Source organism: Ambystoma mexicanum, chromosome 4q (genome assembly GCF_040938575.1).
Source record: "Ambystoma mexicanum isolate Mex_15411 chromosome 4q, UKY_AmexF1_1, whole genome shotgun sequence".
Taxonomy (NCBI): Eukaryota; Metazoa; Chordata; class Amphibia; order Caudata; family Ambystomatidae; genus Ambystoma; species Ambystoma mexicanum.
The window spans coordinates 1,260,631,555-1,260,654,891 of NC_090928.1; the positions used below are offsets into that span (position 1 = coordinate 1,260,631,555).

At 50.3% G+C, this 23,337-nt stretch overlaps 1 protein-coding gene across 1 annotated transcript in view; it reads left to right on the top strand.

Annotated features, from left to right (window-relative positions):
• Window positions 1-23,337, top strand: part of TCTE1 (t-complex-associated-testis-expressed 1) — a 271,125-nt gene that overhangs the window by 217,242 nt on the left and 30,546 nt on the right. The window contains exon 4 of the mRNA XM_069608866.1: window positions 16,027-16,476. Coding sequence (XP_069464967.1) covers window positions 16,027-16,476 — 450 coding nt within the window. The remainder of the gene's footprint in view (window positions 1-16,026; window positions 16,477-23,337) is intronic.

Consider the following 23,337-nt stretch of genomic DNA (forward strand, 5'->3'; position numbering starts at 1 on the left):
ACGGGGGTCCAACAGAAGGCCAAGCACCGTGAGTCCGCTGGCACCGGGAGCGCCGAACGGTCGGGCTCTACGGGCGCCAGGCAGGGCGCATCCTCCCCAGCGCCATAAACCACGAGCCAACGCTCTGGCTCGGGTAAGAGGAAGGCCGAGCACCCGGCGAAGCTCCTGGAGAGACCCCGGTCGAGCTCGAAGGCCCCATCGGAGGGGGAGCGAGGCGGTGACCCTCCCCCCAAGGAGAAGGCGGTGAGCGCACCTAAGGTGGTGAAAGCCTTAATCCACCCGGCCAAGGCCTCTATCGAGACAGTCGCGGCGGCCCTGACTCAGCCTATGGAAGCTACACCAGTGGTGGCGACCTCGGGGCCCAGAGTCTCCCTGCCACCGCGGAGGGAGTCCTCTTTCATGCCCATCGACAGGACCCCCGTGAAACCTCCGACTGAGAAGAAAAAGGGGGGGCAGGAGGTCATCGTGGATTCGGCCTCAACCTCTGAGGAGAAGCTGGTCGAAGTCTTAAGCCACGGTGTTGGCATGGAAGAAGACCAGCCCGTCGGGAGGGACCCCGACGTAGGAGACGACGAGAACGTCGAGGGTGCCGATGGGGCTCCTGACCGCCCGTCGGACTCCCCTCAACCAGTGCCGCAAGACAACTCGGCGGCCATTTTGTTGGCTATACAGTTGTTATGCTCGGAGATAAGGACGAGATTGCTGTTACCACCAACGGAGGAACCTCTCCCGATGGGAGACCCGGAGCCAGGCCCTTCTGGGAGCCCTCCTCCTAAGAGAAGAAGGATTCATCCTCCACCTCCTTTTCAACCATCCCGCCCCCTGCTCAGCCCTCCTCCCCGTCCACGACCCGTGGGGATGATACGGGGACTGACACGGCCGCGACGGGCACAGACGATGAGGTTTACAACGAGGATCTCCCGTCGTCACCTCCTCCCCGGGCTTCCCCGCCGATGAGATTGGATCGTTTCATGCCATGATCGCCAGGGCATCCAAGCTTTTCCAGCTCTGCCCAGAAGAGAAGAAGAAGGAAGGTTTCCTTTATCAACGGCATGAGGCCAAGAGGAAGACGGTCCTCGCTGTACCTCTACTGGACGATATCTGGGATGAGGGTCTTGCCCTCCTCAAGAACCCATCCACGACGCCTGCGAGGAGGGATCGGTACGAGAAGAAGTACCGGGTCCCGGAAGCGGCCCCCTTGTGCCTTCGGGCACAGCCGACCCCGGACTCGGTCGTCTCCGCGGCGGCCAGGAAGAAAGCGGGGGGGCCTCGGCCTCTACGTCAACCTCCCCGCCGTACGGCGAGGGAAAGAAATTGGACACGATGGGACGCAGAGTCATCTCATCGGCAGCGACGACGATTAAGGCTGCCAACGCCTTGGCTATCGTAGCCCGCTACAACAGGGAGTTGTGGTACAAAATCGCCCCACTGCTGGACTTCTTACCAGATGACCAGAGGGCGGAAGCCCTAGAGATCTTGCAGGAAGGAGAAGTGGCGTCAGACCACGCCATTACGATAGCGACGGACATCGCTGACACTGGATTTCGCCAGTTGGGCAACGGCGTGTGTCTTAGACGGCGTGGATGGCTCAAGGCAACTGACTTCCGTCAGGACGTGCAGACCAGAGTCTTGTACATGACGTTCGACGGGAGCAACCTGTTTGGGAAAACAGTGGATGATTCCCTACAAGCCATCAAGACGGACACGGAGACGGCCCGGGCTCTTGGTGTTCTCCAGCAACGACAGCCGCCCTTTCGGAGCGGCGGAGGCAAGCAGGGTGCCTCCAAAGGTTCCGGCGGTGGATTTTCCACCTATCGTCAAGCGGCCCGTTCGTCGTCACAGAAAGCCTACAGGGGACGAGGCAAGTCGGGCGGACCCCGCCGTCGTCGCCAAGGAGGACAAGGCGGCAAAGCCTCGTCGAAGCAGAACTGAACCGGCCGTGGGGTCGGGCCCCCACCGAAGCACCCCAGTGGGAGGCCGGCTGGCGAGCTTCGTCAGCGTGTGGGAGTCTATCTCCACCGACTGTTGGGTGCTGGACGCCCTGGCCCAGGGTCACGCGCTCGAGTTTCTAAAGAAGTGCCCGCGCGTCCCCCCCATGGCCAGGAAGGAACATCACGTCCCTCAACTTCTCTTGGAGGTAAAGGCGATGCTCAAGAAAGGCGCCATCGAGCTTGTCCCAAAGAGGCTTTGGGGCTCCGGAGTTTACTCAAAATACTTCCTCGTGATGAAGAAGAGGGGAGGATGGCGTCCCATCCTGGACCTACGACGACTGAACAAATTCATCAAGGCACAGAAGTTCCAGATGGTCACCCTCCAGCACGTCCTGGGTCAACTGGAGGAGGGCGATTTCCTGTCGTCGTTGGATTTGGAGGATGCCTACTTCCATATCCCCATCCTAAAGGGACACCGAAAGTTTCTCAGATTTGTGGTCCAAGGGTGTCCCTACCAATTCAGAGCCCTTCCCTTCGGATTGAGGTCGGCACCCAGGGTGTTCACCAAGTGCCTCGCACCGGTGGCGGCGCGGCTGCGCCTGGAGGGGATCCACGTCTACCCCTACCTGGAGGACTGGCTCATCCGAGCAAAGACAAAGGAGCTTGCCGCGGAGCACATGGCGAGGACCGTCCAACTACTCATGGACCTGGGATTCTCCATAAACTACGCCACGTCCCACCTGGTACCCGCGCAAGACGCACTGTTTCTGGGAGCGAAGCTCCACACAGTGGCGCTTCTGGCCCCTCCGTCGGAGGAAAGGACGAGGGCCATCTTGGGCAAGGTGCAGCGGATGCTGGTTGCGGACGCGGCCAGGGTGAAGTCCATCAAGTCCCTCCTCGGAATGATGTCTTCTTGCATTTATCACAACCGCCTGTGCATGCTTCAGATGCGCCCGTTACAGGAGTTCCTGGACGCTTGCTGGATCCAGATGTTCGGGCAGCTTCGAGGACAGGATCACACTCGATGAGAGCTTCCGACGAGCGATCCGGTGGTGGGGCACCCGCGCGCATCTGACGGCGGGCATGGACTTCCAGACCCCGGGCTACCAGAAGACAGTGACCACGGATGCCTCCCTGGAAGGGTGGGGAGTGCACACCGAAAATCTGCACAGGAGGGGCCTTTGGCTGCCGACAGAGAAGTCCCTCGATATCAACGTCCTGGAACTCTGTGCAGTGTTTTCGGCCCTCAGGTCCTTTCTTCCGTCCCTCAAGGGCAAGGTGGTGAGGATCTTCACTGACAACACCACCACCATGTTCTACATCAGGAAGCAGGGCGGTACCAGCTCCCCAGCCCTGTCCAAGGAGGCGCAGGATCTGTGGCATTGGGCCGTCGCCCAAGGGATGTTTCTGGTGCCGTTTCATCTGGCAGGAATAAAAAACACCATCGCTGACTCGCTCAGCAGAGAGCTGCGCTCGTGCCACGAGTGGGAACTACGACAGGAACTAGTGGACCGCCACTTCTGACGGTGGGGCACACCCCAGATCAATCTGTTCGCGACGGCGACGAACTCCAAGTGCCGGAGGTTCGCCAGCAGGTTTCCCCAGCCGAGGAGCATGGGCGATGCTTTCTCGTTCCCCTGGGAGGGCCTGTTCCTATATGCGTTCCCCCCCTTGCCGCTGCTGATCCGGCTCATCAACCAGCTCAAGAGGTCACGGTGCAGGATGATCCTCGTGGCACCTGCGTGGCCGAGGCAGATATGGTTCCCGGACCTTCTGGACTTGTCAGCGTCCCCGTCATTCAAGCTGCCAGTGGATCTTCTCTCCAGGGAAGGAGGCGCCATCCTCCATCACGACCCGAAGTCGCTGAACTTGCAGGCCTGGCTCCTGCAGCGTTAGAGTTTGGAGGCTATGACATACCGGCCGACTGCAGAGAGGTTCTTGCAAAGGCCAGGGCGTCCTCAACTCTTAAATGCTACGGACACAAATGGAAGAGGTTCTCTGTCTGGTGCCACGCACAGAAGATTAACCCTCTACGGATTACGGTTCCTCAAGTACTGCCGTACCTACTGACGCTGGCCAAGCCTGGACTGGCGCACGCTTCCATCAAGATTCATCTTGCTGCGATCTCCCGATACACCAGAACCACGGGACGGACGTATTTGTGGTCTCATCGTCTGGTGAAAGAATTCATGAAGGGACTGTTCAGATCGTTCCCGCCGGTGAAGGCCCCGTCCCCGGCATGGGAGCTCAACGTGGTGCTGACCAAGCTCATGGGACCTCCGTTCGAGCCTCTGCACTCAGCTCCGTTGAAGTTCTTGTCGTGGAAAACAGCGTTTCTTGTGGCCATCACCTCCGCACGACGGGTGGGAGAGATCCAGGCCCTTTCCTGCAAGCCCCCGTACTTGACTTTTCATGACACGAGTGTAGTGCTCAGGACGCACCCCTCCTTCATGCCCAAGGTGCCGTCGGACTTCCACCTCAACGAACCATTGGTGTTGCCTGTTTTCTTCCCGTCGCCTTCGTCGCCGGCTGAAAGGACTTTGCACTCGCTGGATGTGGCTAGAGCGCTGAAGTTCTACGTGGACCGCACAAAGAGTTTTCGGAAGACGTCACAACTTTTTGTGAACTTTGGACCTGTCAATCAGGGGAAGGCTCTCTCGAAGGCTTCCATTTCTAGATGGCTCTCCGGCTGTATCATGTACTGTCATCGGTTGGCAAACCGACCGCTGCCTGGCTGTCCGAGAGCCCATTCCACCAGAGCGATTGCAGCTACCACGGCGTTCCTATCTGGTGTGCCCTTGCTGGACATCTGCAGGGCTGCTACGTGGAGGTCGACGCACACCTTCACGAAATTCTACTGCGTTGATCGGGATTCCAGGGAGGAGTCCAGGGTCGGCCAAGCAGTGCTGTGCAACCTGTTCGCCTAAGGTGAGCCTGGTGAGGAGGTAAGAATTGCTTAATGTTGAGTTTTGGATGTAATGCTTAATGTTGAGCCTTTTCCACCTCCCGTGGTTGTGCATGTGTCTACTGCTGTGTATTCTTTTATTCATGAGCATGTGAATCCTTGCCAGACCCCATGCTGGAGAAGGAACAAGTTACTTACCTGTAACTGTTGTTCTCCAGCATGGGTCTGGCATGGATTCACATGTGAACCCTCCCGCCTACCCCTCTGCGGCTCTTCACTTGGTCATACTGCCACTTCACGTGCTACCAAATATCTGAAGATGGCTGCCAGAGGCGGGGCTTTGGGAGATGGCAGTCATTGGCTGTGGTCAGTATGACGCAGAGATCAGTGATTGGTTACTACTACGAAAGACAGATCAGAAACAAAACTGATACTGATTTTTCTTTACCAAGGATTCCCAGCCTGATGATGGGGAATATTCATGAGCATGTGAATCCATGCCAGACCCATGCTGGAGAACAACAGTTACAGGTAAGTAACTTTTTCCATAGGTTCACGTCGGCGAGCCAGAAGCAGATAGATACCCTCAGAGAAGAGCTGGCAGAGGGGCTAAAGGATATTAAACGAGATAACCGCAACATCGAAGAAAGGGTGTATACCAGCGAGCGGGCTATCCAAGAATTGACTGATGATGCACGAAAGGCCGATAATCTTTTGGAAACCCTGGCGCAGGCCACTCAGAACTTGGAGCTACAAGTCGAGGACCTGGAAAACCGGTCCAGAAGAAGTAACATCCGGATTAAAGCTCTCCCGGAGACCATGCAGCCCCAGGATCTTGCACAGACCCTTATGGCGGTCTTCAGGGACCTTCGGGAAGAGGACACAATTATGCAGCGAAAGAGAAGATCCTAGGGAAGGCGAGAAAGGCTGGCTCTGTGTCTTGTAATGGGGCGGAGATTTTTTTATACCAGGATTTGTCCTGGATGACTCTGAACAAAAGGAGGCAGATGCTCCCGGTTCTGAAACATCTGTGTGAAAAACAAATAAAATATAGATGGTCCCACCCATTTGGTTTAATCTTCATGTGGCAGGGTAACCAACACAAGATCTCAACGTGTGAACAAGGCATGGACTTGTTAGGCTTGAAAGGCCAACCATTGGGATTCCCAGGGATACCCCAGAACCGGCGAGAGCTGCACAAAACGTGGGAGTGGTCCACAGTTGGGCGCAGACGATCTAGGAAGGGGACCCCTCGAAGGACGGGCGGCGATGCTCCCGGGGAGGGCAGCTCTGACACCCGGCGCGGCTCGCCCGAACCATCAACAGCAGTCACCCCTCCTTCCTCATAGGGGGACCAACATGGTGTGACCGGGGAGGGCACTCATCAATTAAGCTGGTGGTATTGGTGCAGGGTGGCGAATGTAGCTACAAAGGTTTATTGCGGGGAAGGGAGGGGAAGAGGCACTTGGAATGGGATTGGGAGATCCTGCGTTGGTAAGACCTGGGGTGAGGAAGAGGTTCAACTCTCGGTCGGTAGACACGAGGGGGGCGAGAAGCCAGTTGAGCCCACCCAGGAGGGGCATGGGGGGGAGGGCGGGGGTTGACTCGGGTGCAGTTGTGATGTTAAGTCTTCTTCAATTAGACCTGCGGTTCAGAGGGCCTGACCATAAAATACTTAAATACTTACATTTCCCGAGCTCATGGACTTCTTAAAGACGTTGTCGCTGAATGTCAATGGGCTGAACTCGCCAGTTAAAAGGAAAAAGATTGAGCTGTACATTCGCAAAGAAAAGCCATATATAGTCACATTGCAGAAGACCCACATTCAAACACAAGACACCTGGAGATTTGAAATGTGGGGATATGCCAGGCTATTTCAGGCCACCCAAGTGTGTAAGAAGGGGGGGGGTGGCTATTGCATTGAGGGATGGCCTGGGTCTCTTGGTTACGTCAGTACATAAAGGGGATCATGGGAGATTTCTAGCAGTGACACTGGAGGGCAGAGGTGAGATTTACACAATTACCACGATTTATGCACCTAACACTGGGCAAGATGCCTTCCTGCAGAAATCACTGGTGAGGCTCAACAGTGTTGCTAGGGGCCGTATTATCCTTATGGGGGACTTCAACATAGCCTGGTATCCAGCTAGAGACAGAAGCAGATCCCTATGGGGATCGCAGGGTGTCCCCTCCAGGGAACTCAAAAGGAAGTTTCGAGATTTGGCCCTGGTGGATGTTTGGAGGGAGATCCAGGGTGAGGACTGTGGGTACACATTTTACTCGCACGCCCAGTTAGTAACTAGTGTCTCCCTTGGGCCTCCTGCGGTTTCAGATCACGCCCACATCGACGTGACACTGCGTAGGCCCCCCAGGGTTGTGGAAATGGCGTTATCCATCCCAGCTCTTTAAGGACCCGGTTCTGACTCAGGAGGTGGGGAGGGGTCTAGAGGAATATGTAGAGAAGAATGAATGGGAAGACTCTAGTCCGCAATCTTGGTGGGACGCCCTCAAAGCCACGATTAGGGGGAAGATAATCGCCATTAAGGCCAGAAGGGAGAGGGAAATAAAATTGGAGGAAGTAAATCTGGGAAAAAAGCTTCAGGAGGCACTGGAGCGATTGGCGATTAGTCACCCGCCGGCCATGGCAAAGGAAGTCCGGATGCTAAGGGGCCAGTTGAACCTCATCCAGACCAGAGCGGCAGAGCGCTCTCTGCTGCGCCTGCGTCAATCGCAATACATCAGGGGGATCAAATCTGACAGATTACTCGCTCGGATGCTGCGAAAGGAGGAGAGGGACAAAACCATACTTAGAATCAGAGGGGTGGGAGGGCAGAGGTTTACTGATACCGGGAGATTGTGAGAGAATTCCATCAGTTTTATACCACCTTGTATTCGTCAAACTACCCAAACCTGGGTGCACAAATAGAGTATCTCAATAGAATTGAGCTGCTGACCCTCTCCAGGGAGGAGCGGGAACAGCTTGAGGCCGAAATTTCGCCCGACGAGGTTAGAAGGGCGATCCTTGCCCTCTCCCCGAACAAGGCCCCAGGGCCGGACGGATTTTCGGGCGAGTTCTATAAGCTGCACAAAGACTCCCTAGTCCCCCTACTCACTAGACTCTTTAATAATATAGGCTCGCCTGGAGCCCTTCCTGGGTCTATGGATGAGGCAAAGGTAGTTCTTATACATAAAAGAGGTAAAGACCCGGAGGAGTGTGGGTCATATTTCCCAATAGCACTCATAAATGTAGAGGCGAAGATTCGCACCAAGATACTGGCAGCCAGACTGGACCCCCTCATGCCTAAGCTGGTGCGTTTGGATCAAGCGGGTTTTATCAGAGGGCGTCAGGCAGCGGACAATGTGCGCAGGGTGGTCCACCTGATAGAGAAGTCACAGATTAAGGGGATTCCCGCCCTCCTCTTGGCGATCGATGCCGAAAAGGCTTTTGATCGTGTTGAGTGGGGGTTCCTTTTTACCACATTCACTAAAATGAGCTTTGGATCCAGATAGTAGATCAAGTACGCGCTAGCTATCAAAACCCGTCCCTTCGTCCAGCTATTAATGCCCAGATCTCAGAACCAGTCAGGGTGGAGAGGGGCACGAAGCAGGGGTGCCCTCTCTCCCCGCTGCTCTATGCTCTCCATCTGGAGCCCTTTCTGGAGGCGGTAAGAATGGCTGAGGATATAAGGGGCATCATGTTTGGGGGTCGGATACACAAGGTTATCGCCTTTGTGGACGATATGCTTCTGGCACTGACCGACCCTGAGACTTCATTAGCAGCGCTAAGTGAGGAACTGAGTAGGTTCGGGGGGTGGCTGGTCTGACAGTAAACACAAACAAGTCTGAGGTATTCAATCTTAACTTGCTGGATGACTCTGTACAATATGTTCAGAGGGAATTTACATTCAAGTGGGCAAGTAGGGGAATCAGGTATTTGGGTGTCTACTTCATCAGTACAATGGGGGACCTGTATAGAGCAAATTATATTCCTCTTCTGGAAAGAATCAGGTCTAAACATGTAGATTGGGGTCCCCTGTATATCTCCTGGATGGGCCGCATCAATGTCCTCAAGATGGTGGTGCTTCCGCAACTTCTATACTATTTTGCGGCTCTCCCAGTAGAAGTCCCGAGCTCCTTTTTTAGGGCCCTGCTTAAAGCCACTACTCCCTTTGTCTGGAATCGCAAACGCCCCAGAATAGCTTCAACTCTTATGAAGACCCCATCTTCACGGGGGGCAATGGGGAGCCGGACTTTAAAGCCTACTACATCGCGGCCCAGATAAGGGTGCTTAGAGACTGGCAGAGAGATGACCAGCATAAACCCTGGAGATCTATGGACAGGGTGGTGGTGGCTGTGCCGCTGGAGGCTGCGCTTTGGCTCCCGAAGGTGGACGGACCACCACAGATGTACTTGAGCCGTATCACTTCGGCCACTGGGGAAGCCTGGAACGCAGCGATCCGGCGGGCATACATCACTACCTTTCCATCCCCCTTCACACCCCTGTTTGGGAATCCACAGTTTTCCCCTGGATACAAAAATCTGGCCTTTGATGACTGGTCGGAAGGGGGATGCAGAATGTTGCGAGACATGTTTGTAGATGGTAGGGTAAAAGACTTCGAACAGTGTAAAGCAGACTTTGGGCTGAGAGAGACCCACAGATTCGGTTACGTACAACTGAGGCACTGGTTATCCCACCCAGATCAACGGCTGGCGGGTACACGCCCTTTAACCCCATTTGAAAAATACCTAGACTCTCATGAGGGTGACAGAGGTCTCATGGCTTCCATATATAAGTATATCAAGGAAGGGGAGAATCCTCCGACTAGAAGATTTATGAGGAAATGGGAGGAAGACACGGGCACAGAAATAGAGACCAGCGAGTGACAAGGTCTATGGGCTCGGATCCCGAAGCTCACTAGATCTCTCCAGATCCCGGAGATGTGGCTTAAGTTAATGTATCAATGGCACCTAACTCCGGTCAAGCTGAATAAGATGTTTGGGCGCACCTCACAACTTTGCTGGAGGGGGTGTGGGGGAAGGGGACCTGGGCGCATATATGGTGGGAATGCCCGAAACTGGACACCTTCTGGGAATATATTCAACAGGCCGTGGGTCAAGTCTTGGGCCTCAGGGCGAGGGGGAGCAGGGGGATTGATATGATAGGCTTGGACCGGGACCTGGCGGACCTCCCAACGAAATTAGCCCGCAAGATCTATGTCTTCATGATGTTGTCGGCAACAATGTTTCTGGCCCGCAAATGGAAGTCGAAGGAACCCCCCTATGATTGGGAGTGGGTAGGAAAACTTTGGTCAGTCATTGCAGTGAAATGGCTTACATATTCCATCCAGGGTCACCACAAGAAGTTTGTTATGGACTGGGCAGCTCTGCTAGCGTTCTTGAAGGGAGGGTCCCGTAGATCCTGGTGCCCCAGGAGCATGACATTACTAGGCATCATACCCCCCCAGGAGGACTCTGAACATGGAGCCTGAGGAATCCTGAACTGACTATGGGCTCTCCGGATCGGTTTATTTGAGGGGGAAAAATTTTCGTGGAAACTAGGAAGAGGACAAAGTTAGTTTTGCTGCACCTGGGTGGGGTGAGGTGTACGGGGGGGGGAGGTGGGGCGTTGGGTTAGGGGTTTTGTTTGACCTTGTTTTCCTAATTGAGTGGTTTCTGTTTATATGAAATGCTAATAAAAATCAAGTTGGAAAGACCAGAGAGTAATAAAGCACAAAACCGACACACGCAGGTATCAGACAGAGAGAAAACTCAGCAGACTCCTGGCAGAGGCCAATATCCCGGGGGAAGGTAAGGGATAACAAACACATAAGAAAAGCTGGAATCGATATTAGAACGCATCCTACGTGGAACAGTGCCATGCAGGAGAGTACACCAGGTCTGTTCAGTTGGGTATTGAGTGGAAATTACCCACATCAGCAATCCATCGGGGTCTGGGACCCATATGATGCTGGCGGAGGCACACAAAAGCAAGGCACGAAGGTCTCTGGGAACCAAACAATAGCGAAGAAATATATAACCAAAGGGCGGAGACCCAGAGTAAGTCAGAGACATCCAAGAGAGATTTGGAATCCATGTGGGTGTATTGCTCTCCCCAAAGTGCACGGAACAAACATAAATCACCAATGCAATTACAGAGCAAATACTTTAAACGTAGACAGACGCAATAACTCACAGCCACGCATTCTTAGAAGATAATCAGCTCTTATACAGCTATTTATTCAAAGCTTAGAAGTACATAGAAATAACTCACAAAAAATAATATGGACATAAATCACAGAAGAGGTAAAGAGGTCAAAAGGAAATACATCACCGTGAACGTAACAGAATTCCTCATCTCGCCCAGAAGCGGCTGGAAGACCCCGGGAACAGCCAGGCCGAGAGCACCACAGCTCACAGGTGGGCCGGACATAAGCGTCCTTCTCCGGCTGAAGTCTCACCTGACCACCTCCGGGCTTCCGCATATATACACACTCCACAAAGGGGAGTCAATTCTCGAACCTTCTGGAAATTGCACTTGCACAGTTGAGGAACAGCCGTCGGTTGCCAGCTGGGTCAATCGAGAGCTCCCGCCAAGAAGCGCAGTGCCTCCCTTCTCTAAAAACACGCTCCACGGAGAACAGTAGCAAACCATAACAAACTTGGCTTTCCCAGCAGAAATGTCCTTGACCGCATACCAGGTTTGGAAAGCATGTTTTTCTCAGCATCGTGAATCTAACACTCAGCAAAATGTGTGCAGCTTTTCACTGCGGCATGAAGTAAATATCCGAGTGCTCCCAGAATGCATTGTGCACTAGCGCCATTTTAGTTCAAACATAACAGTGGAAAAGAGAAAAGTAACTGTAAAAAAGCTAAAACCAAGGATGAAGGACCCACTGCCAAAGGAAGAGACATTTTCAAAGGCCGAAGCCATGTCTGAGAGGATAGTGCACCAGACTTGACACTACAGTGTTGTGTCCGAGAAGATATCAGGGGATGAGGCTTTCCCCCTTTTTGATGCTTGGAACTGTGTTTAAAGAAACATTAATTATATTTTCACACTACAAACTGAACTCTAAAAAGGTCCATATCCAGAACGAGAGAAGCATTCTTCTGGATCAAGAAGAAACCCAGTTTTTCCTTAGTTTAGTGTAAGAGGCGGAAATAGGTTTGGACGCAGGACAGTGAACTTTATACGTTACAAGACATCCTGACAGAGTCCTTACTGTTTTAATTGAGGCAGGGCAGGCCCGCATAGAAATAGGGCAAGATAGATTTTTCCTTTTCTTTACCTTTTATAATAAAGGTATTTGCCAACAAGCATACCACCACTGTGTCAGACTCATACTTCTGCACTCTTACACCAACATGAGTTAAGCCGGCAAGGCCTATGAGGAATCCATTGACTCCGCATGTTGTGAGAAACCTGAAGATGTCTCACTTACTAGTCCCCGGGGATCTGTCATCCAGGCGGGCAGGACACTGCCATCGCTATTGGATCCAGTTCCTGGGGGTGGACCAGTGCGGGAGGATCACCTGGATGAGGGGTCCTCTCGGAGTGGAAGTGGGACACGGTACCCCCCTTCCCTATAACACCTTTTCCCCATCCTATCCCGTAGGATATTCAAAAGTTCTACCCCCACCCCTTTTCCGACACAAACAATTTCTTACATTGTGAAAGACAACGGACTAACACCAGAGCCGTTTACCTGACATGTCCCAACACAAGGGTTAGGCAGAATCAGGCAATTGACAATAACTACGAACACCTGACAGCCCTTTCCCTTCCCCACATGGTTAAAAAACAGATAGCACACTTTCAGCAAGGCCAAACGCATGAGGAAACGGCTATTCCGGACCGGCAGTTCAAACAGAGAAAGGCGACCAGACCTGGAGGGATGACGAGAAGGGAATTGCCCTTGCACTTTTCAAATCCGACCCACGAAGCTTCCGAAAGGGAAATCATAAGACTGGGAAGTTCATCTGGCATGTGGTGTGACAGGTGTCAACGGCACACAGGGCCCTCCTGCGCTGATAGCCAAAGCAGGGAGAAGCGCTTGCTGCCGTGGTGCAGTCCATGACTCCCGAGACAAGAAGATCCAACAGTTCAGCACAGCTGATGAGTCGGAGAAGACTGATAGTAAACCAAACTTTACTGGGCCCACGGTTGCAAGCAGCAACATTGTTGAACAAAAAACTTGTGTAATTGAACTTTAAAGAAACCATAGTAAAAGTTCCAAAAGCAGAGTGGTCCCGAACCGTGGGGGCGCTCATTTGAAGGACTCTGACTGGAACCTTGTTGTGTTTTGTTGAAACTACGAGAACCAAGAGGCCTTAGGAGAGGCTGGCGTGAAGTGTCGGGTCCTACGAGGGTTGAGCAAAACCCCTCGTACACTCCAAAGTCTTTGACACATTGAAGAAAACTGAGTGAACTGTGAAATTGGCAAATGTGAACCCGACGGAGGGATGCCTGCGAATTGGGGGTGAACAGTGATATACCATTGTGAACCCGGCTGAGGGATGTCCACAGTGAATAGTTGTTTAAAAAAAACATTGAGACTTTTGAATGTTACGTTTTGAGTGAAAGGCCGTAGTTAACCTGACTGAGGGAGGCTAACATTACAAGAAGGATCAGAGCCCAGCTGAGGCGGATCCAAGGGCAAAGAGCAATAGCCCAATGTGAAAGCTTACCAAAGGAACCTTTTGTTTGTTTATTGTTTATGGTCCAGCACTAAGGCAAGAGACTTTGCAGAAAAGAGACTTTACCCCAGAACGTCCTGGCATCGTTGAAAGGAACTGTAAACTCATGCTGGCGAGGCCCAGGAGTGTGCTGTGCTCAGGAGACCAGCCTTGTCCCGTGCTAAAAACGTGGAGAAGGGAGACCCCAGCCATACCATCCTGACCATCCTGACTTATCATTTGGTGAACACTTCTTTCTTTTCTGGTGAACATTATCCCACACTATTTTGTAACTTCGTGGTAAGGATTGGCAAGCGTTTTTTTTTTTGTATAGGCCCTTTTTATTTGACAAGACACCACTAGGACTGCATTATTATTATTTGATGGTCGTACCTTGCTCCCATCTCAGATTTAGGTTTAGATTAGGCATTTTTCTTACCCATTATACAGTTTAATAAACACCCTTGAGCTGGAATCCCTTGTGTCTGTCTTTAATGTTGCCACCATGAGTTCCTTACAATGTGCTGACATGGGTGTTGAACAGGCAACTCAGGGAAATTTTGAATAACTTGAAATGCATGTGTAAACAGAGACTGAGGAATTAATAGACTGTATTACCAGTTTTGTTGAAATGGGAGGTGAACAAGTTCTGCTCATTGAGACGCAGCCCTCTACACGTCTAGAGGTCGTCAAAGTGGAAGCCCCTGTTCTTATATGATTGAGACAACTAGGGTTAGATGCTCTTATAAACAAAGTAAATGTAAAGTGAATAACAAAAGGCACCGTAAAGCCCTACGAAACCTAATGCTGCCGTTCACATCAGTTCATTTAGGTTAATTACTGACTCTGGCAGCAGATACAATTCGGAACATGTGACTCCTACAATAAAGAAACAAAATAGGAATCTAAATCTTTAATATATGGTAAAACCACATAGGAAACAATATAGATGAGTGAACAGCATTCCCAGGGTCTGAGAGTCGTGTGGCAGAAGCCAACCAGAGCAAATACATCTCCTATAGCTACTTCCGAAACTACTATCACTAATGCCCTCATTGACGATATATTTTCCACTGAGCTGGATATTCAGATGGCCAGCCATCTATAGGATTATACATTGCGGTCAAATCTCAGTCCGTATGGACTTTGAATGTGATACTGCCACATCTCTACAAACAATCAGTATGGTACTTCGGATGTGTAAGGTGCCACAAGACAATGTACCGAAGGACAATCAACCCCAATAATTGCCACGGTAAAGCCATAGATCCTCAGACTGGTCTTACCCAAATACTCATTACTTGCTCCTTTCCTAAGGGTGATAGCTTTTACCTCAATTAAGGCGGAAGGTGCTCCATAGATTTCCTCAATTGTGAGGAATTTAATCAAGCAACAGTGTCTTGGTCGAACAATTAGATTGTGATCATAGTACCTGCTCCAGGGTTACGTTTAAAGCAAATTTTATAATGAAACTTAAAAATACCACTTTTAGATTTAAATTGGAAACTGGGTTATGATTGCCTCTCTATTGTATTATAGGTACCCACCAGATTCCAAATGAAATAAGGACGGTAACAAAATAAAATTGGGGGAATTCAGGAATTCTGCCACCAATGCAGAATTTGCACTTAACTAATGGCTTATTATCAAAAGAGGCATTGCTGAAACACACGAGGTGTGGCGATCGCTAGACCGTTCACATCCCATCCCAACCCAAGACATCAGCACAGCTCTAGCACCACTGAAGAATTACTAAGCCAACAAATGCTGCCCTTCGAGAGTTCTGGTGTCGGAGGATGTATGTCCTTAATATGTTCTATTCCAAGCAACATGTAGTTACTAGAGCTTGTGTCTGGAGACAGTGACGACTAAAGCAGTGACTGTGCCACTGTGAAGGGTGTGTTGATCACTGTGCACAAATGGGAAGATTGTTCTGTAGTTTGTATTGGGTGGTATAGGCTGGATCTGTAAGTGGGCCCACTGATGGTCCAGGTAAATGGCTAGTCTTGTCGCCAGTTCTTTGGTGGTGGTGGTGGTCACCCGGGGCTCCGCCGTTCTGATTGAAGCATGGAGGCATGCAGGGAGATGTTCCCTCTGATTCACTCACTTGCGGCTCATTTTGACGAGCATGATGTGAATGGGCATGGTGCCCAGCTTTCCTGCAAAGCCATTTACTTGCACAGCTTAACCTTTTTAATGCATGATTAAGAGCTTTCAGTTAGCTTTTTATATCTTATTAATAGGATCAGAAAGAGCAGACTGGATTAGTAACAGAGCCAATATGTTACGTCTATTTCATTCTGCTCCATGCCAGGTCACATGCGATTTAGATTGGAGCTGCCCGCCCATGAACGTAGGTTTCTGTTTACATTTGACATTGCATTGTATTTTTTGATGCTGTACCTGTAGTGATGGTAGGTGAAGCTGAATGGGGATAGAGATGGGAATACTGCCAACATTTTTCAACCAGGACCTTGGTTTTATCTTTCATCATGGCTGTTCTTATCTTTGTAGGTCTTCAGGCTGCATAAAAGTAAGGTGGACGATGAAATGTCGAGGGTGCTAATCACAAGCTTGCTAGATCACCCAAGTCTTACAACACTGGACTTCTCCTACAACCACATAGGAGACCGAGGCGCTCGGGCTGTTGGAAGATTGATCAACTCCAGCAAACTTGAGCACCTGAACCTGTGTGATAACAAGATCCGGGCACATGGGGGACAAGCCATTGGCCACGCTCTGTCCAAGAATTCCACTCTGATATCTTTGAATCTGCGGCTCAATCGCATCGGGGACGAAGGAGGCCAGGCTATCTGCCTGGCCCTTCTGCAGAACACCAGTCTGGTCAACCTCCACTTGGGCAGCAACGAGATGTCTGAGCCCACCGCCACAGTCCTGTCGCAAGTCCTCTCACATAACACTGTGCTGAGGGACATCAACCTGTCTTGCAATCACATCGGCCTGGTAAGCAACTTCCTTGTAAAGCTTTTTAGAGGGAGGGAGGGGTACTCGCTCGTGCTAATAGTGAAACCTCCTTCCTGCAATCACGTAAAAACTACATTGATCAGCTGATCAACACAAAATAAAACATTACATAAACATGAAGGCAATAAAACATTAAATCTGTAGAACATATACAACATGTGATTTAAAACCAAAGCACAAGATGAAGGGAAAAGAAAACATGGTTTCATTGTCTCATTCCTCAGAGCAATAGTAAAGCACAAGTACATGGAATGCAACACTGTAGGTGGAATTAGGCCGCATACTCCATCCACCTCTCATCCACTAGACAGCAATCATGTAGGACAAGATTGGAAATATCACTAGAGCAATCTGTGCTTTTAGCCCAGACCGTGGTCTATTGTGATGTCTAATGCTGCCCTCTATTAGTACAGGCTTTGGGTACATTGTCCTTGGCACGTGCAACATTTTTTCAAAAAGGTAGCAGGCGCCCCTCTCCAGAAAGAACATGGCATGATAACTTGTTCAGTGGGTTTTCCACTTTGAGAGTTCGCAGCCATCGCTTTTTGCTCACTGTACCTTTCACAGATGGGAAACAACCATTTGCATATCAGTCGTTGTCCCGCCCACATGGGCAGTCCATCCAGCACCGAGCTGCTATGGCAATTCTCTTCTGAACAAAAGTACCAAAAGCAACCCCATACACGTGTTTCAGCCTTGTTGGGCCTCATCAGTGAGGTGGAGCTGTGCCTCTCCGAGCATAGTGAGCAGGGAGTTCACGCCTGGGTTCCCCCAGGTAACTCAGCGGGACCAACCCCAAGTTCCTTGCAACATTTATTCAAAAAGGTAGCAGGCGCCCCTCTCCAGAAAGAACATGGCATGATAACCTGTTCTGTAGTTTTTTCCCACTTTGAGAGTTTGCAGCCATCGCTTTTTGCTCACTGTACCTTTCACAGATAAGAACTAGCCATTTGCATACCAGTCTTTGTCCCGCCCACATGGGCAGTCCAACACCGAAATGCTATGGCAATTCCCTTCTGAACAAAGTGGGAAAAAACCACAGAACAGGTTATCATTCTCTACCTCCAGCTGAGGTTCACCAGATCCTGCCTCTAAGTGACGGGACCCCCCTTGCGGTCCTCTATGACATTCACCATACAAGTCCCTGGCACCGTCATTACCCCTTTGTTATATTCAGCTTATTTCTCTTATTCAGTGGATACTTCCTGCAGTCCTTTCTGCTCCTCGGAATCACTAGATATCTTCTGCACCCCTTCATTCTGAGCATCTCCTGTGTCCCTTGCTTAGAATCTGTAGGTCCTGCCTGTACCCAGCCTTCTGATTCTTCCATCACCTCTAAGTTACAGAGCACCTCATGCAGCCACACGTCAGAGTTATTTCTGCGATCTTGCTTCTTTTGCTCTCTACATCCAAACTCCTCCAATTCCTGCTGTCCAAGGTCTTTCAATTCTCCAACTGTCTTCCATCTCCTTCTCTACCAACCGCTGTATGCATGCTGGGCTAGGATGATAGAGGCCTGTAACCCCATCCTCCTGGGCTGGCTTTCCCTCCAGGGTTTGCACCTGTGAAATCTTGGCTTTTCACTTTTCCTATGGGTTAATGGGACCTGGACAATATGGTGGTACAGAGGTCTGGCCTGACTCTATTTAAAGGATGGCCATCATCTTGGAGTCCTTTCCAGCTCCTTCTGCATGCAAAGGTCTCGTCCATTCACAGGAACATTGTGGTTTTGTTCCCAATGGGAAAGCTTCCCCCTGTGCCTGCAAAGCTTTAGAAGATAAGGAAAATGCTATCTGCTTGTTGGTTTGACACAATGTTTATATATTTATTTATTGCATTTATAATACGTCCAAACCCTTAGGTATCACGGCGTAGTTACAGACATCGTACAAATATAATTCAAACAGTTATAGTACAAAGACAGCAACCATGAATACATATGACAGTACAGAGATTCCAGGCAATCTAGCCAGTCGGCTGGGTGTAGAGTGGTAGTTGTTCAAAGTGGTTTCCCAGCAGAGGATATTAATGGCCAGGAGACAGTGCTTCGTAAACATTCAGATTCTGTATGTGTTCTGAGATGGAACATGGTCAGTTTGCTGTTGTGTTAGCTTTGCCATGAAATGTTTATTACACATGGCAATGACATGTTGTACCTCTGCTTGTGAAACTGATTTAGCTTCCAGTGACTGTTGCCTTTCCAGGCTGGCATTCACTACATGTCTCAGGTCAGGAGCATTTTTAATGGGCATGCTCATGCATTTTCCCCTGTGCACTCCATTGCTTGTTTAATTCTCTAACAATGTCTGGCTTATCTGAATACCTAATTAATGGCACCCAGAAATAGCGGTTGGAGTATTCAATGCAGTCAAGACTGGAGGTTGCTTCCAGCAGGTGCTGGGGTAGCATGGGGGTCTCTGGCTTTATGAAAGAAAGGAGCAGCGTGTCACTGTGAATGGTCTGAGGTACTTGGGATTTTGAAATTTGAGTGCCCCCTGTCTTATGGCAGTAGATCATTTTGCATATTCCAGAGGGAACATGGGGCAAGATGTCAATCAGTGGCAAAACCAACTTTTGTTGCCGGGCAGGCAGCAAATCCTGAGGGCAACCGCATATATACCATCCTGCCAACCGTCTCCATGATAACCTGGGTATCACTGATCAGGCTCTGGCCTGGCTGGCCTTTTTCCTCTCTGATCGACCCTCTCAGGTCCAACTTGGCTCCTTCCTGTCATCTATCTCCCTCTCTACCTGTGGTATTCCCCAGGGGTCTAACCTCTCGCCCTGGCTTTTCAACCAATACCTGGCAACTCTCGCCCACTGCATTGCCATTTTCTGCTAAAATTTCCAGTGCTGTGCTGACGACACTCCACTCACTGCTCACTGCTCTCGGCCACCTATTGATAGATTTTATTAGATCTACGGCATTCAACACTGTCGACCACCCCATCCTGGTATCCCGCCTTGCCCAGATAGGCATATCTGGACGGTACTAGCCTGGTTCACCTCATTCCTGGCGGATCGTACACAGACTCTCTCTATGCCACCTTTCCTTTCCACTCCTTGTCACCTCACTTGCGGTGTCCCACAGGGCTCATCTTTGTCTCTGATTCTATTTAATATCTACATCTGGTCCTTGGTGTGTCTCATCCGCTCCCATGGCCTTAATTGCTACTCGTATGCCGACGACTCACCAGATTCAGATCCCGTTAGACCAAGATCAAACTGAGGTGTTGTCGTGCCTTCGGAGTTGCTTGACAGCCATTGGAGAGTGGATGGACCACAATTGGCTCAAACTGAACGGAGACAAGACGGAGGTCTTGGTGGTTGGGTCCCCCCCTGGCCCATCACTTTGGGTTTCTGCCTTCTGGCCTTCCACTCATGGTCTTCTCCCTATCCCGTTTGGTAAGGGGAAAAATGTGGGGGTTATTTTCTCTGCCTCCTCGTCTATGGCAAATCAAGTCACGGCAGACTGCCAGGCAGGCCATTACCAACTCAAGGTCCTGAAGAGGGTCCTCCCCATGATTCCGGATAATCTCTGCCCGCCAGTAGTTGCAGCTTTAGTTCTATCTCAACTAAACTACTGAAATTCGCTGTATTTGGCCCAGCCGATTGGCCTTATTCAGCGGTTGCAGCGTCTACAAAACCTAGCAGCCCAGTTGGCAACTGGCACTCCTTATGGAGCCCATATTACCCTGGTGCTGCGCTCTCTTCACTGGCTGTTGGTCAGCCAGCACATTAGATTCAAGGCCCTGTGTATAGTTCACTGAGCTTTTCATTCTCAAGGCACTGAATTTCTCCAATCTAAATTTTCCCGATATCAACCTGGGCGCCCTCTGTGCTCCTCTACTGCAGATCTCCTGACAGTACACAGGTTTCGGCCTACTAGGATAGGTGGCCGTGCCTTTTCCATCGCTACGGCCAACCTTTGGAATGGACTACCACTCCCGATTAGGAAACTATCGAACCACCTGGCATTTAAGAAAGCTCTTAAAACTGCACTCTGCTAGGTATGTTCCTTTTTTCCTGCTATCTGGCTTAAACATGTTCTCCCTCTCCAGCGCCATGATGCTCTCGGGCGACCGTGCGCTTAAGAAATTAACCTAACCTAACATAACAAAACCTCCTCTCCCTCTCTCATCTCTGATTGCCTAACTGCCATTCAAGATTGATGTGCCACCAATAATCTTTGTCAGAATACCAGCAAGACGGAGATCCTCCTCATCGGCACACCACCACCAGCCTTTCGCCTCACTCTCTGGCCAGCTCCCTTGGCCCTCCTCCTACCCCCACCTGCGAGGCTAAGGACCTCAGGGTCATCTTTGACTCCACACTTTCCTTTTCCACACTCATCTCTGATGTCTCTAAAAAGTCAAACTTCCTACTGCACCTCCTCAGAGGTACTCTGCCTTTCCTCTCCTTCCCCCAGAAGCTCACTGTCTCCCAAGCTCTGGTTCTCTCCAGGTAGGACTATTGTAACAGCCTCTTTCTAAATCTACCTGCCTCTACTCTCTGCCCTCTGCAACTAATCCAGAACAGGACTGCAAGACTTGTCCTTGGCCTCAACCCCTGGGATCGCATCTGTCCAGCTCTGAAATCTCTCCATTGGCTCCCAGTGGATGCAAGGATTACATTCAAAACTCTCTGCATTGTCCAGAAGGATTTCTGTGGCCTGGGTCCAAACTACCTTCAGCTATCCCTCCGCAAACACCTCCCCTCTCGAGCTCTTTGTTCCTCTACCTCTAACTCCCTCAGAGTCCATTATTTTTCGAAGAAACGAGCTGGACGTAGATCTCTGTCTTCGGCTGGTGCCTCCCTCTGGAACAGCCTCCCTGCCACTCTAAAACTTGAGGAGAACCCTCTCCGGTTCTGGAAGCACCTCAAGACCTTCCTCTTTGCTTCTGCCTTGGCTCCCCCTCTTTCCTGCGGATCTGTACTCTCTTGGCACCGTGCACCTGGCCACCCTCTGTCCTCTGGGCCCAGGTACCTGCTCACCCTGCCACCCTCCCATACTGCCTCTGGGCCACCCATTGCTCTGGGGTCTGTATTTGTACCCACACAGTGCCCCACTCCCTATTTCTTCCTGCACTTATCAGACCTATGCCGTCTGCTGCCTTACACCCAAGACTTGACACTTGATGGCTGCACTACCACTGTTTGTTGCCTTTATTATTTATGTATTTATTTATTTATGTATCTGTTTCTCCTTTGCTCCACACTTTCCACTTCTCCCCCTTCCATGCACTTTTCCCCTCCCCCTCTCCAATGCACTTGCACGTTCTCAATTTCAATGGGCCTAGTAAGGTTGTTTTTGTGCTCCCCTGTGCCCCTCCCTTGCCTTGTCATGCTCTGAAACACTCTTGTACGAGCACAATAGAAATGAAATATCAATTCAATATTATTAAAGGTAAGTAGTAGTTTAATTTTGTTTAATTACAGGAGTGTTATTCTTTCTAATGAATTAGTTGAAACGACCAAGCTTAGTAAGAGAGCTCAAAGGAATGTTGGAGGCCTGCGTATGGTGCTCCGCCCAAAAGAAAATTTACAATAATGGTTTAAAAGGGTGCCTTTTAAAACACATTTTTTGGGGGAAACAGTGTAAAAAGCCATACAATGTACAATCAGTTCTTTAGGGTAACGCATAAAAAATAAAAAGATGGAGGACACATCACCAACAGTAAACATGAGTATTGCTCAACATTTTCATAAAGCCTGTGTTCACAGTACATCCCAGCATGTCCTCTGTAAAGTACAGGTTCATGTTGACTCTCTCAACAACATATCCCAGCATTGCTTTGGAAAGCACCTTTCAATGATTCCTTGGCCCAAATATATGCCAGCATTGCCACTGTAAAGCACTTTATGATTATGATAAGCAGTTTATGCAAGCACTGCCACAGTCAATGATTGGTTTATGATGCATGTGTCTAGTAGGCCAGCGTTGCCCTACAAAATACCTTTCCATATCTGTGTCTGAATCTATGCCATCATTGCCACTGTAAAATACTGATGTTGTCCCAAAATATGTCGGTGCTGCCACTGTAGAGCATATGTTCATTCTGCTATTGCAAAGCATATGTTAATCCTACTTGTGCCCAAATATATGCCAGCTGGCCACTACAAAACAAGCACCCACACACGCATGAAAAAACACACTGACCTACACAGGCCTTTGAAATCTGTCTCACACACACACTATTTCACTCCCAACATTAACTCACACAGTCATTCTTCTTTTTTATTAAACATACCTTTTCCGCTAATAGGGTGATGCTGGTGTTCTCCCTCTCGCCCCTCCAACCCAGACTACTCTTTCGGGTGCTGACAGGTGAGATGAATCTGATGGAGTCATCGCTGTTTTCCCAGCGGTGGTATCCTCCCATGTGGCCAGAGGACAGCAGCCACTACCTGATCCTAACCCTGGGGGTGACTATATGAGGGAGGATCGCATTGGGGGAGCAGTGGAGTAACTTTGCTGAAAATTTTTGGGGGGGCAGAAGTGAGGTGGAGGGAGGGCGGATGGTGGCTCTTAGGGATCATTTTGGGAAAATTGTTAGAAGAAATGTGGCTGAATGGTAGATTTGGCTGAATTCGGTCACCACCATTAGTTCGAAGCCGAAGATACCAAACCCGAAGAGCTGGGGTTGCGGCGGTGTCCTCCGCTCCCCATATTTGATATTCTTGGCTTTGACGGCTGCGGGGGTGCCCCCCACTTCCTCAGCATTGGTGGCAGCGGACCCAACAAAAAAAAGACGAAAACGGGGCCCAGCAGCGTCAGATCCAACCTGCGTTAGATGGATGGAGAAAAGGTAAGTAGGGGTGGGGGGTTTATGGGTGTAC